Below are 24,071 nucleotides of genomic sequence, written 5' to 3'. Positions count from 1 at the left end.
AACTTCCCTGGTGGTCCAGTGGCTAAGACTCCAAGTTCCCAATGGAGGAGGCCCAGGTTCAATCCCCTCAGAGAACTAGATCCCCCAAGTGCCACAACTAAAGAACCCTCATGCCACAAGGAAAATCGAAGATCCCCCGTGCCACAACTAAGACCCAGTGCAGCCAAATAAATACTTGTTTTAAAAAAAAAACTCAATTACAAAAAAGAATATTCATGGAGCACGTTGGCCATATATTCCTCTAAATATTCTGTTTTTTTTCCTATAAATATTCAACTAAAGAGGCACAGATTTGGTTAACACTATTTTGGCTGCTGAAAAAAATATGTCTGCTAAATTATGCTTTGCTATGTCACTTGTCTGGATGAAAATGATTAGAAATAGACATCCATTAGAAACTTGCTGTTGCCACCACTGCAGGAATGGTGTCAATGACATTGACCGTATTCACCCAGAAGCCTCCTCCTACAGATCCACACTAGAAGCTTTCCCCTGAACATGGTACTTCTGGTTTACTCACGTATTTTAAATGCACAGGCAATTAAGCTTCTATTTCTAATCATAGCTCTTTTCTTCCAGTGACTACAGGAGCTACTCATGACCTTACGACAAGCGTTCTCAAATCCTATCCATGAATTCATGGTTTCCTTCTACCCCTGTTTATCCTCTACCTCAAATTCCTCATCTATTTGTAACCTGGTGTATAATGCATGTTTCTATAAGTGGACTCAAAAAAAATTTTTAATTGGAATAAAACATAGAATAAATAAGTCATAAGTAAACACAAAACCAAATGCATACTGATAAACACAGTGTCAATGATGAGGCTAAAAGGGAAACTGTTTCCTCACTGCATTCACACCCAAGCCTCAACAAGGGTTGTGTCACTGGTCACATTTCACAAGCCCAGTCAAACAGTTGGAAGTTGTTGCAATATCATTTAAAATGAACAGCAACTACCAATTAGACTGCGCTAATCTATCATTACGAGAACCCTTTTCCAAGTCTTCAGAAAATGCAGTAGAATGCAAAATGACAACCGAATAACAAAACAATGAGTATGATGAATGCCTGGTATCTCCTCAAGCAATAACAATGAATTTGCATTAATTTTTGTAGACTCAGCACGGAGTACTGAATCAATTTTTTCATGGATGTGAGAACAAGCTCACAAAAGCTCAGGGGTGGGGGGCCGGGGGGAGAGGCAGGGATCTGAATCACGAAATTTAAGTTGGATGGAATCTTTATATTTTTCAACCAGAAAATATCTCCAAAAAGCCCAATCCTCTTTACGCCCAGAGAGGCTTCCAGGGCCCATGGAGCAAGTTTTCAGAACCAGGACTGGCACCTGTATCTACTCATGATGCTGGCTGAGGCGCTAGAACCAGAGGACTCTAGCATGAGTCTCTGTGTCCTTTTTGAGTTGGGTAGAAATCCAAACAGTAGACTAAAGTGACCTTACCTGTCTCCAAGCACAGCCCTGCTGTAAGCATCTTTGGTAGTCACAGGGATCTGAATCCAGGAGCCAGGATTGTGTCTGACTCCCCAGCCACTGCCAGCCAAATGGTCTAAGAGAGCAGAGCTGCCCAAAGCTGCTCTCAGGCCCGTGCTTCACAATTTGGCTGCACTTTAGAATCACCTGGGAGCTTTTTAAAACTACTGATGACTAACCTCCACCCAGACCAATTAAATCAGAACCCTCTAAGTAGGCAAAGGTGACAGGCATCACCTGTTTAAAAAGCTTCCCAAGTGATTCTAATATGTAGTCAGAGTTGAGAACCATTGTTGCAGATAAGCAGGTTGCCTATCTGATGAAAGCTGAGCAGCCTCTAGGGACCAGCCTGTTTAGAAATAGCCCTAACTACCTTCTTGTGCTTCCCCCCAAGACCTGATATAGTATCAGAGGATTTCCTTCCCCTCCCCCAATTACACTGCTACTAGGATACCACTGCTGGCTGTTTTACTAACTCAGTATTAACTGAGCACCTACTCTCAGTCACACATCAGGAATCCAGAAGTGAAATGTGGCAAAGTTCCTGCCTTCAAGGGGCATAGACAAGTCAATGTCCACACATTTGTAAGAAAGAATGCTGGCCAGTGTTTACTGAGTACTAACAATGTACCAGACTCTTCTAAAACTTTATTGATAGGTACCATTATTATCAACTTCATTTACAGACAAGACTCCTGGGCCACAGAGAATTTATGTCCATGCCTGGGCTCCTTTCACTAGTCACAGCGGGGCTAGAAGTCAAACTGAGGCAGCCTGGCTCTAGCATCCACGCCTTTAACCACTATATTCAGCTGGGTGCGTGGAGGCATTCAAAGCCGTGGAGGCATAAAAAGACATTGTTGAGTCAGAGAACAGTGGGCAACACAGTGTGGCTGAAAATAGGGCTGAAAAGTTGGGCTGGGACCAGACTATGGAAAAGCCTTATGGTCTGTGATTGGGAGTTTCTATTCTATCTTCCATCAGCAAAGCATAGCCAGCCAAACTTTTAAAGTTAGGAGCAAAATGATCAGATCTATATTTCAGAGAATCGCCACAGGGTGGAAAGACTAAGGGCGGAGGGGCACGGCTTTAACAGAGGATGCAAGTCAGAGGAACGCAGCAGAGTTGGGAGAGAGGCAGGATGTTCAGACATTTCTGATTCAGAAGTGACAGGGTTTTGTGGCTGATTGGAGATTGGGAGAGAAGAGGACGGAAGCTCCTGGGTTTGTGATGAGAGTGACTTGGCAGGTAGGTGCTCTGAATAGAAAAGCAGCGGGTCTGTGGAGGGGAGGTAATGAGTTCAGTTTTGGACATGTTAGGTTTCCGCAAACCTTAACATCTGCCAATTGCTAACAGGCATAACTATTAAACCTTTGGGCTCACAAAGAGATTTCTTTGCAAAATCATAAATGTGGAAACTTCCTAAAGTTTCTTAGAAATGCATGATTTTAAATTTAGATGTAATTTGAAGAGAAACTGACAAGTAAATCATGATGATGATTGTGTTGTTTCAAAAAGTGCCATCCTACCAAAGTTAGAAAAAATACTCTCTTTCTACTAAAGAAAGAATCCAAAAATAATCAAGCTAACCCCAAATAAGGTCTATGAGAAATGAAAAACACATACTTTTCAGCTACCTAAATATTTGAGCTCTATTTTAAGGACGATGGCATTGGGTGTGTGTGTTTAGAATATGTTTAGTTCTAAACAGATTTTTCTCATCTTAACCCTATGGCATAGCAACTATCTGCCTTTCTCTAACTTATCTGCTTTTATCTGCTAAGGCTCAACTTAGTTCGAGAGACACCCATACAATGGCTACTCATTACTCAATTTAGCCACAAATTACATGACTAGTATTTCAGCGTGAATATTTAAAGTATAACCCCAAAATAGAAATTTGGGTATTTTTCTAATAAAACAGTTCATGTTTGTTTAAAGCTATTTTCAAAGAACAGTTGAAAAACTAGTTATATTTTGCTCTCCATGAGTATCGATGATTACTTCTTAAAAAACTAAACTCAATTTTTTCATTGCTTTTCTATAAATTTATATTAGACCCAGGGTTGGTATCAATAGTCTGTTTCAAGATTTCAGAGCAAAGCTCTGCCATCCTCTGCAGGCAGCAACCCTTCCTAAAGAAACAGGATTGGACTTGTGGCTGAGCTTTAGGAAAGACTGAATGCTTGAGGGGATTGAGGGGCTTCTCTCGTGGCTCAGTGGCTAAGACTCTGAACTCTCAAGGCAAGGGGCCTGAGTGTGATCCCTGATCAGGGAACTAGATCTCACATGCTGCAACTAAGAGTTCAAACGCCACAGCTAAAAGATCCTGTATGCCACAATGAAGACAAAAGATGCTGTGTGCCACAGCTAAGACCCAGGGCAGCCAGATAAACAAATACATATAAATATTTTTTATAAAAAGACTGAATGTGTAACCACAGACCACTATGCAACCTGAGCTACCCATGATGACCTGGGTGTGGACTAATCATCAACCCATCAAATTGGCTGTGCACAATAGCACCCCATTGTCAAACGAAGATGGCATCGATGATATTGAGCGTCAGGAGGCCCTAAAGATACATACGGTAAGTCACCTACATAGGAACGAGTTCTGCTCTGACAGCACGTTCGTAAGTCCAATTTGTAAGTCCAACAAAATTAGCCTAGGTACTCAATGAACACAACTGGCTATGTAGTACTGTACTGTCATAGGTTTATACTTTTCACACAATACATAAAAAAAATAACAAAAAAAATAAAGAAAACATTTTTAATCTTACAGTACAGTGCCTTGAAAAGTACGGTAGTACAGTACAACAGCTGGCATACAGGGGCTGGCATTGAGTCGATAAGCAAGAGGAGTTACTGGCTGGAAGAGGGAGAGGAAGTGGGAGATGGTAGAGCTGAAGGATTGTTAGCAATAGGAGATGGAGGGCAAGCTGTAATTTCATTCATGCCTGATGTTGATGGCACAGGTTCTGTTTCCTTCTATTTACCCCTTGAAAAAAACGATCCAGCGATGTCCAGGTAGTAGTTCCTTTTTTCTAATCACAGATGACACGGTAGCACTGGACTGCACTCTGAATGGCTGCTGCGACCTTCATGTACCATTCCAAGTTTGGGTCCTGTGCCTCAGAGCCAACAGTGGTTCCTCAAATAAAGACAATCCCCCGCCATTTCCTGCATCGTGAATGTCTTCAGTTCTCCAGTTACTTCTTCCTCTCATTTTTCTTTGTCCTTTCTCTGGGCCTCCAATTCTATCAGTTCTTCATTAGTAAGCTTCATGTTTGCATCTTCTTTGAAAGTTCACAATTTGAAAGTTTACAGGTAGGGGACTTAATATACTAGTAATTTACAGGAGGAAGTGGTCCAAATGCGCCTGGGCTGTATTTTTGCTACATTACCATCTCTCTCCTAGTCTGTACCTATGTCTTCATGAGGAGTTAACGATGACCAGCTGACTGAGGAAGAGAACACTTGGACCAGGCTTACAGAAGGTGATGTACAATAAGCAGGCAACACCTCAAAGTGGACAGCTCCAGCTGTACAACCTCTTTCATGAAGGACAGTGGTAAAGGGAAATACCTCTAGTGGGCAGAATTAAAAGCAGTGGACCTGGTTGTTCATTTTGCTTCAAAGTAGAAATGGCCAGAGGTGTAAATCTATACTAACTCATGGTCTGTGGCCAACAGTTTGGCTGGATGGACTTGGAAACAATGATTGGAAAATTGGTGACAAGGCAGGCTGAGAAAGATATGTGCATAGACCTCTCCAAATGTGAATCTGAAGATATTAGTGTCCCATGTGAATGCTCACTAAAAGGTAACCACAGCAGAGAGGGATTTTAATAATCAGGTGGATAAGATGGCCAATTATGTGGATACAGTCCCCCAACCATTCTGGTTATCACTTGGCTCATGAGCAAAGTGGCCACAATGGCAGGACAGAGATTATGCATGGTCCCAGCAACATTGGCATATATGAAGGCTGATCTGGTCACAGCCACTGCTGAGTGCTCAATCTGCTACATCAGAGACCAACACCAAGTTCCTTATATGCTCCATTGCTTGAGGTGATCAGCCAGGTGGAATATTGACTACATGGGACCACATCATCACAGAAAGGTAGCATTTTATTCTTAAATAAACACTTACTCTGAATATGGATTTGCCTTCCCCACATACAATGCTTCTACCAAAACTACTATCCTTGGACTCACAGAAAATCCTATCAACCATCATGGAGACACACACATTTCTTCTGATCAAGGAACTCACTACCAAATTCCAGCCTTTTTCTGGCTAGTCCTAGAAGTCCAGGGCTTCTCAGGTGGTGCTAGTGGTAAAGAATCCACCTGCTAATGCGGAAGACACAAGAGACATAGATTCAATCCCTGGTTCAAGATCTAGTGAAGTAAGAAATGGTAACCCACCCCAGTATTCTTGGCTGGAAGATTCCATGGACAGACAACAGCCTGGCGGGCTACAGTCCATAGGGCTGCAAAGAGTTGGACACGACTGAGTAACTAAGCAGTGGAAGTTCAGGACTACACTTTAATAAGAGTCAAAAGAATTCAGGAGTACTAAAGGAGCAGATGGAACTGTGGCCCCCTGTACAGATATGAAAATAGCGCCAGTGATTAAGCAGACTGAACAACTTAGCATGTGTTGTTCCCCCCGCCAGGAATTTTCCTCCAGATCCTCCATACCTCAGCTTAAATGTCTAAGACACCATAATCACTCAGTCACAGCTCATGACTTGCCACCCTGGCCTGTTTTCCTCACAGCACTACTTGCCAGTATACTGCCTATTTGTCATTATGTATACTTTTTCTCAATTATAGTAAAAAGCCTTGTCGAGCAAGTTCAGCATTCAATCAAAACTTCAGTATCTTGACACATAGCTGGCATTCAATAGTTGCTGAGTAAGGGATGCCCACTTAAAGCCTGAAAGATGTCAGCTTTCAGGTGAATCCTTTAATCAAGACATGTTGCTAGTTGCCAACGCAAAACAGGTTAACTGTAATGTTCTGTTTAATAGGAAAATATTGAGGTATGTCTCTAGTGGTTTAAATACTCATACAACCATGATAAACTCACAAAGTATTCCAGGCATTGGGAAAAACTTATAATTCAATGGATTGCTCTTTCAGCCATCTCTTTTTATTTACAGTTTGTGTTTAATGCAAATCAATTTCATAACATGAAAAGTTACTATGAATCAAAGCATAAATACACAAACACAATATACAATCCAAAACAGATATACAGCATTCAGGTGTGAAACAAAAGGGAATGTTCATTCACACACACAGTAGCTTGAGATCTGTTGGATATAGTTATTCCAGTGTTGGTTTCTAAAGATGGAAAAAAAAATGACTTTGGTTTTCAAAACTACTGTAGCCATATTAGATTTTGGAATATCTAAGCATCAGTGTGTGACCATGTGAACAAAAGACTTTAGGGAGTGTCTATTTTTAAAAAGGTTGCTGTGCATCAAGGCAGTTGTGAAAAGATTTACTTTCCAAAATCAAGCCCATTTTAGGCTTAGGACCAGGTTCTAACTATCTAAAAATACCAAATGATAACAGAAAGTGTTCCAAATGTGGCTACTCTGATTCAGTTTAAAAAGAAGTATTTACAGAAAAGAGTATAAAAGTTTTTCTAAATTCAATGTAAGCAAGCTTCCAGTACTGACTTCACAAATATTTGATTTACAGTTTGGCTCCTTCACATATTAGCCTTTTTCATTTCAAAATTTGTCAATTTTACCTTCAAAACAGATCATTTTTTAAACTGTAAAAGTTATTCAATGTATGCAGAAATAAAAAATATTTTGAAATTCATTGACAGCAATGTACTTCTATTCTTTGTTATCTGTTTAAATGAATCTAGTGTTCTTTTTGAATAGGAATAGTATGTAAGCAAAATGTATTCATTATGCTTGAATTTGGGGTAGATTAATCCATCATTGCCCTGGCACTATATAAAAAGTCAAATGCAATGTCAGCCCAAAGCCCCAGAGGAAAAGTTCAGTTCCCAAGAAAACAGTTGATAGTTTAACATAAAACTTTATCTATCATAGGTCAGCATTAAATTAGTACTGCTGAAACAACACTTTGAGAATTTACAGTAACTCCTAGAAGTTCCTGCTAATGTACATACAAATAGAATCACAGAAGCTTTCTGTTTTACCTAATTGTTTTATGGCCTTATAAATTTAACGAACCAAATGCAAACTGAATCTCTGTTCCACAGCCCATTCTTTATCTCTAAGTAAGATAAAATCTATTCTCATTTTCAAGGTAGAGCTTTATGTGTCCATACTTCTTAAGCCACATTTAAGGAAATCATCTCAACTAATTTTGGACGTTGTCTCTCTTCATCCTGTACAGGTAACTCCAGAAGATTTAATATTGGCATTCATCATCTAGTCAAACCCTTCACATGCTCTTCAAACAAATTTGGGATCCTCAATAATTTCTGTCAATTAAATAAGGTGTGGAATTAGCAGATTAATTCAATGAAGATTTTTCTTTTTTTTTTCTTTGTCACACAGGATGTATAGATGCCATTTGAACTGGATTTAGAAGATGGTGAAGTACAGATGTTTCTTCGCCTGAGTCTCTTAACAGTAGAGATGTAGAAGGGAGACCGAGATCACAAAGAGACTGGCTGTTGACTGCAGAGTACCATCGCTTGCCTTGGTGGTGGCATTGGTTGGATGGGGGGCAGGTGAGGTAGTCTGGGAGGAGTTACTTGAAGGTGTTACAACAGTTGTTTGATTTGAGTAAGTCTAAAATATATAAAAAGTTACACTGATCAATTTCCATGTTACAGTTGTCTCTCCATATACATTTAATATGCCATTAAGATAGATGATACAGTCTCAGGTTTTTTTTTCCATTATTCCCTTACCCACATCATTTCATTCTGAATTTCTTAGTCCCACCAAGATCCTTTAGTTTCAAAAACAAGTACCTAGTGATGATTAATGACCGCAAGTAACAATAACCAAAAACAAGCAAATGAAAATGTTCTTCAATAACTATGTAACTCCCAAGTGTATGACTTGACCCTTAATTCTTTATAAAGTAATAAGGAACCAAGTTAACTAACCCACTTTCTGTGATTATACTGACTTTCTGGTGTTACAAATAGGCTTCTTCTACTTTCTCAAGAAGGGGGAGTTTTAAAGTTGCACTAATAATTTGGATTTTAAAATACAGTAATTTGAGACATGAGAATTGAGTTTCTGTCTTCCTGAATTCACTTGGTAACTTTCACCTACCTGTTTAATACAACCTTGCATTAAACTTAAGGGGCCCTGGGTATCTTATCTGCTCCTTTGAACAGGAATTTCCCTGGAAATTATATACAGCCTTTCTCAACAATGGCCACAATATTTGTTTTAAGTTGAAAATATAATGAGCCTCTGCCTTAAGGCAAAATGATTTCACCCAAAGCATCATGAAGTCAGAGTGACCTCACAACAGATGAGAAGGTTTGATGTTGGTTTCACGAGCAGCAGCCTTCCTGCCTGGTCACTAAGCCCAGCACTGTGGCCAAAGACCAAGGTCCCCCAGCACCCCAGTGCCTGAGTGGCATCATTCACCACACTATTTTTCAAGTCATAAAATGCACAGTCCAGCAGGGCACGTGGTAATCTCTCCTTTGTCAGGGAACAAAGGCAGATGGGAGATTTCAGCTCTCACTGCAAGAGAGGGTTTTAAAGGGCTTCTGATTACAGCCAGGACAAGAACCTGGCACCAAGCAGGTCTGGGCCACATATATGTTTGGCTACTATCAATTCAAAGATAAAACCATTTTATCCTTTGTTGTAAATCCATAGAAAACCCAGCTTCTTTTGTTGTAAGACCCATAAGGACATTCAGCAAACATCGACTAAATATTTTATAAATCCTACCTAGAATAGACTAATTTTTAAAATCTCAGTGAAATCAAATATATTTATTTGGCACCTACCCAATAGAGTGTGCTACCAAGAATAAAAGCACTCCCAGTAAAAGGAAAGCATTAATAATGAGGAACAATTTAAAACAGGGCTCGTTATTTGAGGGCAAGACCTGATTTGGGATCCCTGAAGGTAATCTATTCTTATCCAACAAAGCCTTGGTGCATCAGGTGAGTTTAAAAAAACCAACAAACAAAAAACAGAGCCCAGTGCATCCATAGGAGAATCAAAGGGTCCTCTACACCAACGAAAAAAACTAATGTTAATATATGAAATTGACAGTAAACATAAATTTCCCTACTAAGCTACCAAAGATTTATTTGCTTAACCTCAAACCCTCTGAAATGTAGGGGTGTGGGAGGGAATCTGGTTGGGAAAGGAGATGGGGCGGGGTGGGAGAGACCAGCGTTTCCAGTGGCCACGCCCCTCCCCCACCGAGGAATAGAGAAAGGCTCGGGAGAGCAGCCGACCCGCAAAACAATAGGGTACAGTTACCCGGTCCGCGGAGCGGAAGACGAGGAGCGCTCTTCTCTCAGGCTACGCTCCCAGGTGAGCCCGGCGGCTGGATGTCTGGGGACCTGGCGCACCCAACTTTTTCGGAAGAAGTGCTCAGAAGACACTCCTCAGAAAGCCCCAACGGAAGGCGATGGAGACCCAATCGGTCGGGCACCCCTACCTACCCTCCAAGTCCAAGCCACCGGAGACAAATGCCCCTTCTCGCCCTCCCAGCGCCCCCCAACTTCGGTCTCTCAGGCTCAGCCGCCGCTGGCCTCCCTCGCGGCCGCCGCACACCCCTCCGCCGGACACCGCAGGCAAGATGTGTTCCCGGGACAGAGGATCTGAGAAGGCCGCGGGGACAGGGACAAAGCCTGGTGGGGACTTGGGACACAAATGTCCCATCCGCCGCCTGTCCAGAGATAGTCTATCTGGCTAACAGAGGGTTCCGTTGGTGACCTGTAAGGTCGCCCCCAGGAGAGCACAGGGTCAGGAGAGGCTCCCCACCCCCAGACTTCAGTCCCGAAACACGCGGGACTGAGGTGGGTTAACAGGGTCAGTAACTGGGGCTTGCTCGGGAACCACGAACTAGCTCTGAGTGGAGGATGGGCGAGAGCTGCGCCCCCCGAAGAGGATCGTCCTCTCTCTTTGTGTGATGTGCTAGGGGACGTGAAGACACTCGTACAGGGAAGTGGGGCGCTCGTGGGATCCAGGGACGACCTCCCCAAAGGGCCTGAGGTCTCTGGGTGCTCCAGGGGTGGGGAGGGCGCATTCTTTCCCGCTCTGCGTGAAAGCAGGTGGTGGGCATCAGGCAGCCTGTGAAGAGCTGTGCGAAACCTGGGGTGGGGCAAGGTCCTCCTAGCCCACGCGTGGAGGTGCTTTGTTCTCGGGGCTGCCTAAAGGGTGGGGGCAGCCTGCCAGGAAGTGGAAAGTGGGCTCCAAATTGCCGCCCCCTCTCCCCCCAGATCAGATTGTACTAGATTCTCTTTCATAGTTTGGGTCCACAACCGAAGGTGGGGGCGCAGACCAGTTCCCTGGGGGCGGTCCCACCCGCCTCGTGCGCGGCCCCTGAGCCCCCTCGCCGGGCGCCAGGACCTCACCTGCGTAGGTAAGAGCAGCGCCAGAAGCAGCAGCCCCAGTCCGAGCCTGGCTACGATCGCTCTCCCCATGTCCGCTCCGTCGGTGCGCAGCGCGTCTCGCTGGATTGCTGGGTGCCGAAAGATCGCTGGCGGGGTGCAGGCAAGGTGGGGAGCGCGGCCGGCGGGCGGGACCTTATATACCGGGCCAGCCACAATAGCCGTGACGTGGCGCCGCCCGCCCACCCGCGCTCCCCTCCTCCACCGCCGCCCCCCGCGCGCGCCCGCCGGCCGCTTCCCCTCCTCCCTGCCTCCCGGCCCCCGCCGTGTTCCCAGCGCCCTCTCCATCCGCAGGCCCGGAGACCCCGGGGCGGCAGGTGGGCGACCGGCGCCGCGGGCTCCCGGAGGGATGCTTTATGTTTTCCCTGGGCGGGCAGTGTGCAGGCTGGCGCAGGCCGCCCAGTGACTCCCACACAGGACCCGGGGCGAACTCGCGAGCCACACACGCCGCTCCCAGCCCCGGGCCCAAGTTTCCTTTGTTTCCCCGGATCTGCCATCTTATCCCCCAAAAGAAAAGTCTTGAGCCTCCCGCGCAGCGCGCGGCCTCCAGTCCCGGCTCTAGCTGCTGCGCGGACCCCAACTTGGGTTTTCTCAAATCTCCGCCCCACAGGAAAGGGGAGCTTTCGGGCTTTGTGGGTGTCCCGGACCTGGCAAGGGGCACCGGGCGCCGGGACGCGCGCGCCCTTCCCAGGCTGGTCGGTGGTGCTCGCAGGCGGCGCCCGCGCTCGGAGCACCACATGTGCTTTGCCCCTCGCCGGTCGCGCCCTCCCCTTCCCCCGCCACTCGCTTTGTTTTTGGAGCTCCTCGTGCTCTCCGGGCTGTGAGGGTTCCCTGGGGCATCCCAAGTCCGCATCCTCCCGAGAGGTGGGGAGCCGCCACTGGGCGCAGACTCGCTGCCGGGACACAGGCGACAACTGAGTTTTGGTTCTCGGCGCTCTTCCCTGCCGCCGCTGGCGGACAGGGGCGAGGAGAACGCGACCTGCCCTGACGGATGGTCCCCCTCCCCAGCCCTAAAGGCCCCTTCAGCCCTCCCCACGTGGCTTTGCTACTAGGTCCCACCCAGGGAGCGGGAACCTCCCTGGCGGTCCCTCTAGAATTCGCTGCCCCAGTGGAATTCCTGGGGACAGGCTTTTTTGGCCTCTGTTGCAACGCATTTGCTCGTTGTTATCTGTTTAAAGAGCAAAAGCTTTTGGGATAAGGCTATTACTTTTCCATAGCTGCCATTAGGCAGTTTAATGAACTGGCGCCTGTAGGAGATTAGTCCTTATTCTGCAGATTTGAGTGGAATATATTTTCCAACCATCCTACTGAGAAAACTTTCAAGCATACAGTGAAAAGTAGAAACTATTTTACTGGTGGACGTTTTTAAATTTAATTTGCAATTGCGTTACTTAATCTTTTTTATTTCAAGTTTGCCCGACTGTTTTCCGGTCTTGGAAGCAGAGTCCAAACATAGTAAGGCTATTGTTGTTGTTTAGTGGCTCAGTCCTGTCCAACTCTTTGCAACCCCATGGACTGCAGCCCGCCAGGCTCCTCTGTCCATGGGATTTTCTGGCAAGAATACTGGGGTGGGTTGCCCATTCCACCTCCAGGGGATCTTCCCGACCCAGGGATGAAACCGCATCTCCTGCTTGGCAGGCAGATTCTTTATGGCTGAGCCACCGGGAAGCAGTATGGCTGTAAATGTATTTAACTGTTACTTTTGCAGAACAGCCTAGTTAAACAAGGTTTGTTTTACGGGAGTAGAGTAGAGCTGGAATCCACAGTAGCCGGTCTGTGACTGAATGGGCTTGTGCCTTACTGGCCAGTCACTTTAACTCAGTAACTTTCCACTTTAGTATATACTTGGGAACACAGGAATTTCTATCCTGCACCAGCGGACTTTCCTGTTTTACAGTGTTATCACACTGTTTAGAAATAACCTGGTCTTTTCCAGGGCATGAATGGGCTGTGGCCCAGAAGTGCCTAGTCCCAAGGGAGGTCCCATAGTAAGTTCTTCAGAGAATGCTTGTTGAAGTAAATGGTGATATTCACAGGATATATTAATTATTTTGTCCTTCATCTTCTTCTCCTATTCCTTCTTTCCTCCTCCTCCCTCCTCCTTGTTATTGATTTCAAGAGATGAACTAGTGGAATGCTGAAGAAAAGACTCTAGAGCCAGCTCTCCTTGGTCCAAATCCTGGTTGTGCTACTTTTACCTGAGGCAAAAAGCCTCAGTTTCTTCATCTTTAAATTGGAGATAATGGGACATTATTAAATTTATTAAAGGGTTATTGTGGGACTTCCCTGGCGGTCCAGTGGCTAAGCCTCCACACTGCCAATGCAGGGAGCCCAAGTTCAATTCCTGGTCAGGGAACTAGATCCCACATGCCGCAACTGAGAGTTCTCATGCCACAACTAAAAGATCCTGAGTGCCGCAACTAACAATCCCACTTACCAGAACAAAGATCAAAAATCCCATGTGCCACAGCCAAAACCTGGCCCAGCCAAATCAGTGAACAAATATTAAAGGGTTATTGTCTGTAAAGTGTTAGAACAGAGCCTGTCTTACACTGGGAGCTCTCAGGTAATATTTGCTCCTGCCCTGAAGGTCCCAGGAACCTTCTTTGCAGCTGCGTGATTCATGAAAGACATACCAAGCACCAAAAAGTACTTAAATCTGGTAAGGCACCTCATCACCAGTTAGTGATCCTGCATAATTCACAAAGCAAGACCCTTCAGATCTGTCCAGCAGTTCCTCTGGACATCCTATAAGGGGCATTACCTGTGGCCACGCTGTGGCCTGGAGGGTTAGCACTCCTAGGGAAGTCCTCATTACAAACCCCCATGCCACTCTATCTTATATGGCAAGAATCTCAAGTAAACTGCTTGAACCTTTCTTCTAGGTTTCTTTCTGTGAATTCCTTCTTCCTATTCATTCTTCTCTTCTGGTTTTCTGTAGTTGTTTGCTTTTCCCTTTAGCCAATAATAGTTCATACTCCTAAGACTAAATTGTGACTCTCAATGGTTATCCTGGAATATTTCTTAAGACACATGACCAATTCACATTTTTATAAAGAAAGTATTTCATGGAATGATCTTGAAACCGATGGATTCCATAAACTGGAATCACAGCTTTAAGTTTTAATATTTTTTCATGAGATAACATGACCCAACTTTTAGATGCTAGTTCTGTTATAAGTAAAAGTAAGGGAGTGATACGTGCAATTTCTAAATGCAGAACTGTGAAGAGTGATGAAGAACCAGAGCCTAAGTAGACTCTAGAGTCAGACCTGGACTTAAACGCTGCTCCATCACTTTCTAGGGATCTGACTTTGAGTGAGTTTTCCAACCTCCAACGACTCAATTTCCTCATCTGGAAAATGGGCCAATAATACCTGCCTCACAGGGCTATGATCTTCATTGAGATGATATGTACATTTGGCAGAGTGCCTGGCACATAGTAAGCACTCACTAAGCTGTCACTTCTACTGCTGTAGGATGTAGTCATTATAATGTGGCTTTTGAAATCTTTCATTTGTATAGCAGTTACTCTTTTTTTCAAGTATCTTTGCAGGTGGTATTTTCTACGTGCACCTATGAGGTCAGTAAGGCAAACTTCATTTCTGAGGCACAGAGAAGTTAAGTTACTTACCCACACCCACACAGCCAGTTTATAGTGCCTCACCTAAAGCCAGAACCACGGTTTCCTGACCCAGGTCCCAAGTGTTTTCTGCTTTGCCAACAAGAGCAGAGGCCCATCTCCCTTACCCCATATTCTCTTCGTTGAGCACTCAATCAATATTTACTGGCTGAATAGGCTAATATTAAGGGAGCAGATCAATTTGCTTTTTAAGGTAAAATAGTAATCCTAATTCTAGGGGGACAGAAGATATTTGACATTTTTAGCACTTGTCAACAAAATGGATGTGAAATGTGATAGAAATTCCATGCATTTAATTTTTATCTAGCCTGGTTTTTTAGCTAAGCTTTTGTTCCACACCCAGGAACTCCAGCCGGGAGATGGCAGTGAAGGTAACCAAGTGAAGGAGCATTTTTGGTTGAGTAGGTTCCAAGTCCCCCTTCTAGAGTTTGTTAAATCAGCAGATGATGCAGCTGGACTCTCTGTGGGGACGTGCTGCCCCCTACTGGCCACATAAACCCCTCAGCTCTCACTGCCAAAAAATAAAACTCTTCTGTTGTGCAAACTATAAAAGCCTTGAAATGTTGAAGCCTTGTAAAGCTAATAAACTTTACTAAAGAGCCTTTTGATGAAGATGAAAGAATGAAAAAGTTGGCTTAAAACTCAACATTCAAAAAACTAAGATCATGGCATCTGGTCCCATTCAGTTCAGTTCAGTCACTCAGTCGTGTCTGACTCTTTGCGACCCCATGAATCGCAGCACGCCAGGCCTCCCTGTCCATCACCAACTCCCGGAGTCTATCCAAACCCATGTCCACCGAGTCAGTGATGCCATCCAACCATCTCATCCTCTGTCATCCCCTTCTCCTCCTGCCCCCAATCCTACCCAGCATTAGGGTCTTTTCCAATGAATCAACTCTTCCCATTACTTCATGGCAAATAGATGGGGGAAAAGTGGAAACAGCAGCAGATTTTCTTGGGCTCCAAAATCACTGCAAATGGTAACTGTAGCCACAAAATTAAAAGACGCTTGCTCCTTGGAAGGAGAGCTATGACAAACCTAGACAGCATATTAAAAAACAAATGTCACTTTGATGACAAAGGTCTCTATAGTCAAAGCTATGTTTTTTCCAGTAGTCATGTATAGTATGTGAGAGTTGGACCATAAAGAAGGCTGAGTGCCGAAGAACTGATGCTTTTGGACTGTGGTGCTGGAGAAGACTCTTGAGAGTCCCTTTGAACAGCAGAGATCAAACCAGTCAATCCTAAAGGAAACCAATCCTAAATATTCATTGGAAGGACAGGAGCTGAAACTGAAGCTCCAGTACTTTGGCCACCTGATGCAAAGAGCTGACTCACTGGAAAAGACCCTTATGCTAGGAAAGACTGAGGGCAGGAGAAGGGGGTGACAGAGGATGAGATGGTTGGATGGCATCATCGACTCAATGGACCTGAGTTTGAGCCAACTCCAGGAGATGGTGTAGGACAGGGAAGCCTGGTGTGCTGCAGTCCATGGGGTCACAAAGAGTCAGACACAACTGAGCGACTGAGCAACAACAATCAATCTCTTAGGCCAGAATTTGAATTTGGTGTCTCCATTGTGTTTTGGAAAGGATGTAAGAAAGCCAGTCTTCTCATCCATGCTGATGGGATTATGGAATGGAATTTGATATTTATCAATATTAAAAATACATGTCCCCTTAGACCTAGCAGTCCTAATTTTAGGAACTTAGCCTACAGCTATACTTACAGAAATGCAAAAGGGTATACGTTCAAGGATATTTTGCAGCATTGCTTGTAAGAGTAAAGCATTAGAAATCACCTAATTATCCACAGATAATGTCCCAACTAATGATAATATGTCCAAATATCACAAAATATTATAAATCATTTAAAAAAGCATAATATGTACTACAAAGGAAAATATCCAAATAAATTCTTAAGTGAAAAAAAGTAATATACAGAATAGTGTATACACTAGGGAACTGTGTTTTAGAAAGAGAGAAAGAAAAGGCTAGGCATAAAGAAATTATTATTATTTCCAAAGGAATAGGCGAGAAATAGATAGTGCCACTTGCCACTGAGGAGGAAGCTGGCTGGTCAGGCCACAGAAGAAATAAGAGCCATTTTTCATTACACGCTGGTTTGTACTCCATTCACAAATAGATAAAATTATTTAAATAAAGTAATGTCAATACATTCTGTGGCTGACTCATATAAAGCAAGTGTGTTTGCACCCCACCCTCCCACCCAGGAGCCCTCCTTCCATCATTCACAGGTTCTTGAAATTATAGTTTTGCCTCAGTTCATCCATTCTATGACAACCATGAGACCAATGCTCTTGAGTCCAGATGGCACATGCAAAAAAGTTTTCAGGAAAAATGAAGAACTGAGCTGTAGGAAAAATAATGAGAAATCACTTGGCAAACATTTGTTTCCTTATTTCGTTCTCCCTGTGGTGGGTGCCTTGAGTTGCCAAGGCTGTGGGGGAAGAAGAGCTTGGGGTTGGGGGTTGCCTCACAGGAAGGCCTGAGCTAAGTGGGCTTATTCTCATTAAGGGAGCTTTTAAAGATCCCCTTTCCACTTCTGAGCAGGCAATGAAGTCAATGAAGGCTAACGGGATAAGTCCTAGCATACATGAAACCCTTCTTCCTCCTCACAGAAAGAATCTCCAGGCCACAAGAGTACCATCTGCATGTGGACCCTAAATGATCCTTTGTGTAGAAATAATGAAATTGGAAGAATGCTAAAATGTATGTAATTTTTATGCTCCTATGGTTTTTAGTCTTATTTCCATTTCCCTTTGTTTTCCCAGGTCCTTCCCTTTATGTTAGGTTTCAAGCAAGAGGGTCCCTTACACTACAAGAGATTGTAAAATTTTAACTGAATTTTAAGTGGATTAAATATTTTTACAAACCTAAATAATGTTATAACATGTAACACAATAGTCCATTTCATGAAATGTTACATTGCGCCTAAAATAGGAACCACATTTTCAGACTGTGAAATCCTTTCTAAATCTGTGAACACAGTTATTCAGGATTCCACTCAACAATATCTAAAGCAGACACTGCTGACATCCTATCTAATATACTTTTAAGATGTCACTATGAGGAAGAAGCATTCTAGAATAGTCTGCCATTAAGACTAGGTGAATTTAATAAGCTAGGTTGAAAAGGCATTTCTCTATTGATAGCCATAGGTTTATATGTAGATCTCTGAATTTTTTTTAAAAAGTCTTCTCAATATTCTTTTACATAATTTTTTTTTTTCATTTTCAAATTTTAAGAGTAATCTTGTGCTTTGTTGTTCAGGTGTGTCTGACTCTTTGTGACCCTATGGACTGTAGCTCACCAGGCTCCTCTGTCCATGGGATATTTCAGGCAAGAATACTGGAGTGGGTTGACATTTCCTTCTCCAAGGGATCTTCCTGACCCAGGGATCAAACTCATGTCACCTGTGTCTCCTGCATTGCAACTGGATTTTTTTACCTGCTGAGCCATCAGGAAAGCCCCATTAAGAGTAATATAGGTCCAATATAGAAAATTTTGGAAAATACACAAAATTATAGTAAGGAATATTAAAATTACCCATAGCCCACTAACCAGAAATTACCACTGATAATAAATTTTTAATATTTTCTTTTTGATTATATATGTATGTATTCAGATTTAGAGTTTGCTGACTGACTTGTTTTGCTGAACTAGGAGCAAATGTCCATAAAGTTATCTTGTTTTTTCCACTCATCAGAAAATAATAAAAACTTAGTCATAAAATCTGAAGCCATATTACATGGTTAATGAAATGATAGGGTGACCTGTGCAGGTGACAACCAGGGTTTCTGCAAGATCCAAATTCACCAAGGGCTTCCTGGCTTCAGTTTGGTGCACTGGTAGCAGTTATCTGCTTCAAATATTGATGGGGATGATTCAAGCTTTGGGGGTTGGCAGGACTTCCAAGACAGCAGCGTCAATTTCTGGACTTTTTTGGAGCTAGGAGTACACTGGGGTCTCCGATCCCTGATCTCCAAGAAGGGATGTCTGTGGTCCCCCTGCAAAACCTTGTCCTCCATCTATTCCCAACACCCTAGAAAGACTTTAGTTCAGCCTTATTAGCATTAGACAAGAGGAGCTGATAAGGATGACAGCCAATAGCACTGTATCTGAATTCATGTTATCTCAGGACATATTTTTGGCAGGCTTTACTGTATTTTTCTTTGTCATTACATATTCTTCAAAAATATTATTCATAATGACTTTACAAAATTCTTTTTTATTGGATGTTTGTTCCTCTTATAGATAACCTCATAAGCATCTTAACACACATTTTGTTTTCATTTCTAGTTATTTTCTTATGATACATTCCTAGTTTGGATCCTGAAATAAACTGCCAAGTTGTTGTCCAGAAATATGCACTTAAAACAGCAATGTGTGAGATTGCCAAATCCACAAATCTTTGCTAAATGTGAGAATTATATATATTTTTTAATTTCATAGAACAAAAATCTCATTTTTATTTGCATTTGCACTGTTGTTGTTGTTGTTAAGTCACAAAGTTGTGTCTGACTCTTTGTGACTCCATAGACTGCAGCATGCTAGGCTTCCCTGTCCTTCACCACTCTCCCGAAGTTGGCACAAACTCATGTCCATTGAGTCGGTGATGCCATACAACCATCTCATCCTCTGTCGTTCCCTTCTCCTCCTGCCCTCAATCTTTCCCAGCATCAGGGTCTTTTCCAATGAGTCAGCTCTTCGCATCAGGTGGCCAAAGTATTAGAGCTTCAGGTTCAGCATCAGTCCTTCCAATAAATATTCAGGATTGATTTCCTTTAGGACTGACTGGTTTTTATCAGCTATTTATTAGCCATTTGGAATTTTCTTTCTATGAATTGTTCTGCATACATTTTTCATGTCCACAGAAGTGACATGTGTCATGAGTGTGCTCGGGGTGAGGACAGAGTAGACTCAGATGTTACTTGGTTAGTTCATCTAGAACCTACATATGGAAAGGATGCAGAGGTAAGTCAATGTAGTCAGCAGGGCTTCACAGAGAGATCTACAATATTTTCCAAGATAGTCAGAACATGTTTTCAGACCCTGAAATCCTCCTTGGGGGTACGCAATTGCAGGTGATAAAATCTGGGTGAATGAGGGTGAGATCAGACTTTCTGTAAGCTTTCTGGTCTCTCTCAACACTTGGTCTTATATACATGAGAGTAAAACTATTTTGTAGGCAAACTCTAAACATGTACTACAGGCCACAGCCACGAGACCTGGAACATCTCTTCAATCCTGGAGATACACTACACACTTCATGATTACAGGGTATGGTACCCTGAGGCATGAACTTTGTCCTCTTAATCACTTTCAGCCTCAAAGAGGAACACATCCTAGTTCAAATATATTTTGAAATTAGAATATTTACTGTAGGTCTTAGTTGTTCACATATCTGTGGGTATCAAGCTAATAAGTTCTTGAGTCAGCTTAAAGTTTCTTTCTGTTCTGTTCTTATGTATTGTAAGGACCCTTTGTTGTTGCTGTTTAGTTGCTAAGTCATGTCTGGCTCTTTTACAACCCCGTGGACTATAGCCCGCCAGGCTCCTCTGTTCATGGGATTTCCCAGGCAAGAATACTGGAATGAGTTGCCATTTCCTTCTCCAGGGGATCTTCCCAACCCAGGGATCAAACCCACATCTCTTGTGTCTCCTGCATTGGCAGGCGGATTCTTTACCACTGAGCCACCAGGGAAGCACTAAGAACTCTTTACATATTAAGAATCATTTGCTCATTAGAGATTCATTTGAGTGAGGCTTTTGCTCATATGCTTAAAACTGACAAGAGTCCAATTAAGGCTGAGGGTGGCCAGACAGTACCAAGTGTACCAATCTACAAGAAACCTACAGCATTATCCGAAGTAAAATGAGAAAGAAAACATTTTCTCTAAAACCATCCTCTTCAGAAAATTCTGTATGTGGTTAAAAGAAATATTTGATATGCACATGGGGAAGTACTAAATGTAGTAATATCCTGTTATCTGTTTTCTTGTTTATTTTGCCAGCTAATTTAAGATAATGGAGGACATGTTGAATGGTACAGCCACTGGGAGTCCCTCTTCCTTCAACTTCTGAAACTCTTCTCTCAAGAAAGGTAGAAATGGACTTCCCTGGTGGTTCAGTGGTAAAGATCCACCTGCCAATACAGAGGACACAGGTTCAACCCCTGGTCCGGGGAGATCCCACCTGCTGCTAGGCAACTAAGTCCGAGCACCACAACTACTGAGCCCTTGCTCTGGAGCCCATGAGCCACAACTACTGAAGGCCACGTGCCTAAAGCCCCTGCTCTGCAACAAGAGAAACCACCACAAGAAGTCTACACACTGCAACTAGAGATAGCCCATGTGCAGCAATGAAGATCCAGCACAGTCCAAAAAAATAAAGATATAAAAAAGAAAAGCAGAAATATTTTAAAATATTGAAGACATAACAATTAGTTATCCTGCCCAGGGTACCCAAATATCTTGGTTATCTTCTACTTATTCTCAGCACTTTTTTTCTGCCCCAACAAGCTACATTAGCATCAGTAACTCTGTTAGTTGTTCCACTGTGTCTGACTCTTTGTGACCCCATGGACTGTAGCCCACCAGACTCCTCTGTCCATGGAGTTTTCCAGGCAAGAATACTGGAGTGAATAGCCATTCCCTTCTCCAGGAGATCTTCCCAACCCAGGGATCAACCCTGGGTCTTCTGCATTGCAGGCGGTATCGGCCACCAGGAAAGCCCAGTAACTCTGGACAGCACCAATTCCCAGGGGAGTCATTGGGAGCACAGGTCTGGGGAAAGTCAGGCCTTCAGAGGGGGTGTGGTTTGAAAGAGTTTCCTAGAGTTTAAGATCACTAGGGATGGCATTATAGCTTTATTAATTAACCACAAAGGGTATAACATAAGTTATAAAGCATTAATCAATAAAAGGCACACCTATGACCCAATGAGTAAACAAATAATTCAAAATAATTAGCATTTATTCCCTGGTTGTGTAGCTGCCACTGCAAATAAGAAATTTCAAAATATAGTGCTTAATTTATAATTTTTTTCCTTTAATTGCATCTGCCACCTGCTGTTAATTTGAAGCAAATTAAACCCTGAAGGCAGCATCCAAAAGTAAGACTAAGCAGATTTCAGCTTCGAGCAAAAATTATACAACAGCTTCCCTCATCTTCAAAAGGGTGAATCATTCTTTTCCAGATGTGACAAACTATTTTCTGATGAACTGTTTCAATAGCATACCCCAAGAAGTGACAGGGTGATGCTCAGGGTATAACAATCAACTCCCTTCAGCATGCTGGGCTACAAAAGCTCCATGAAACCCTTATCTCCTTGGGGTTCTATACCAGCACTGTCCAATATCATTATAATGCAAGCCACATATTTTAAATGTTCAATTTTCTAGTAATCACATTAAAAAAGTAAAAAGAAACAGGTAAAATTAATTTTGGTAAGGTATTCTATTTAACCCAATATATCCAAAATATTATCACTTCAACATGTACTCAATATTAAATAATTATTGATGATGGAATTTATTTTCTTTTTGGGTTCTCTATTAATTATCTATTGCAGCACAATAAATTAGTACAAACTTAGCAGCTGACAAGAACACATTTGTTATCTCATAGTTTCTGAGTGTCAGGAATCTAGGCATGATTTAGTAGGTTCTCTGATTCAAGGTCTCTCAGTCAAGAGGGCTGCAATCAAGGTATAAACCAGGGGAGGGTCTCATCCAAGGCTTGACTGGGGAAAGAGTCCACTTTCAAGCTCACATAACTGTTGGCAGGATTCAGTTCTTTGTGGGTTGTCAGACTAAGGGGTTCACCTTGCTGCTGGCTGTCAGCTGGAACCCACTCTCAGTTTCTTGCCACATGGGTCTCTCCGTATGGTGGGTTAGTGATGTATCATTAAAGTCAGCAAATGAGCATCAGTAGAAAGAGTTTACTGATAAGATGGAAATTACAATCTATGTCACCTGATTGTAGAAGTGTCATCCCATCACTTTTGCTATATTCTGTTAGGTAGAAGTGAGTCAGGTCCCACCTACATTCAAAGGGGAGGAAATTCCACAACGGTATAAGGCAAGGATTATTGGAAGCCATCCTAGAATCTGTCTACCACAGTACTGTCTTTGAGATCCACTTTGTATTTTCCACTTACAATGCATCTCAAGTAAGACCAAGTAAGACCAACCACATTTCAAGTGCTCAGTAGCCACCAACTAGTGGCTACCATATTGGACAGCACTATTCTGTAATACGGAGAAGGCAATGGCACCCCACTCCAGTACTCTTGCCTGGAAAATCCCATGGACAGAGGAGCCTGGTAGGCTGCAGACCCATGGGGTCGCTAGGAATCAGACATGACTGAGCGACTTCACTTTCACTTTTCTCTTTCATGCACTGGAGAAGGAAATGGCAACCCGCTCCAGTATTCTTGCCTGGAGAATCCCAGGGACGGTGGAGCCTGGTGGGCTGCCATCTATGGGGTCGCACAGAGTCGGACACTACTGAAGCGACTTAGCAGCAGTAGCATTCTGTAATAACTAAGCCTAGACATCTGGGAATTACAGGGGACCCAAACAGTGATGTAAAAAATTGTGTTTATATAGATAACTCAAACTCAAAAAATTGGAAGTATAAAGATATAGAAGTTTAAAAGTATTTTGTTGCCTTTAATAGGTAAAGAACTTAGTACTATCATTTTAAATCTGGATCCTCAAAGCAAGTAAAGCCTGGAAAATAGTTTTGCATTTGTTTTTACAATTTTATACTTCACACTTTCCCTGGCTTATTGGGCAAGTCCTATAGGCTGAGAGAATTAGCTAAACAAAGGCAATTTACAGAAGGGTTAGGTGACCATAATATCACAGAGCTCCCAGGAAGATATCTTGGTAAGTAATCTTATACTTTTCCCCTTGATTCCTAGCAGGACCACTTTAGCCAGTCAACACAAAGAATCGATCCTTGCAAAACATTTTACCAGAAATAGGAGGCTCAGAGGAGGGATGAAGCTGGGGATACTTTCCAAGCAATTCTCCAGTTTCCCACTTGACCCCTGTGTGAGGGAGCCCTGTGTGAAGAGGATCTGATTCCTGTTAAATTAATTAAACAGGGATGCCATTAGTCTGAGGTGGCTCTATGCCTTGGCGGCCTAAATAAGCAAACCCAAACCTAAGCCTGTCAATGCTTCAAGGTTATGAAATTGAAACCTAAAGACAACCCAGCACAAACAACCAACTAGGTTTTCCCAAATAAGGCAAACACAAGCTCTGCTGCTGCTGCTGCTAAGTCGCTTCAGTCG

At 43.1% G+C, this 24,071-nt stretch overlaps 1 protein-coding gene across 1 annotated transcript; it reads right to left on the bottom strand.

The window, feature by feature from the left end:
- Window positions 1-6,638: 6,638 nt before the first annotated feature.
- On the bottom strand, window positions 6,639-11,210 carry CD24 (CD24 molecule). Its single transcript, XM_081526898.1, has 2 exons — window positions 11,068-11,210; window positions 6,639-8,293 (listed from the first exon to the last, which is right to left on the bottom strand). Exons 1-2 carry the CDS (start codon window positions 11,134-11,136, stop codon window positions 8,126-8,128), a joined length of 237 nt encoding a protein of 78 aa, XP_081383024.1. The 5' UTR covers window positions 11,137-11,210; the 3' UTR covers window positions 6,639-8,125.
- Window positions 11,211-24,071: the final 12,861 nt, after the last annotated feature.

The sequence above is a fragment of the Giraffa tippelskirchi genome, chromosome 9 (genome assembly GCF_054371585.1).
Source record: "Giraffa tippelskirchi isolate mGirTip1 chromosome 9, T2T-mGirTip1v1.2.pri, whole genome shotgun sequence".
Lineage (NCBI taxonomy): Eukaryota > Metazoa > Chordata > Mammalia > Artiodactyla > Giraffidae > Giraffa > Giraffa tippelskirchi.
The sequence above is the reverse complement of the archived record's forward strand: the minus strand, read 5'-3'. Positions and strand labels throughout refer to the sequence as shown.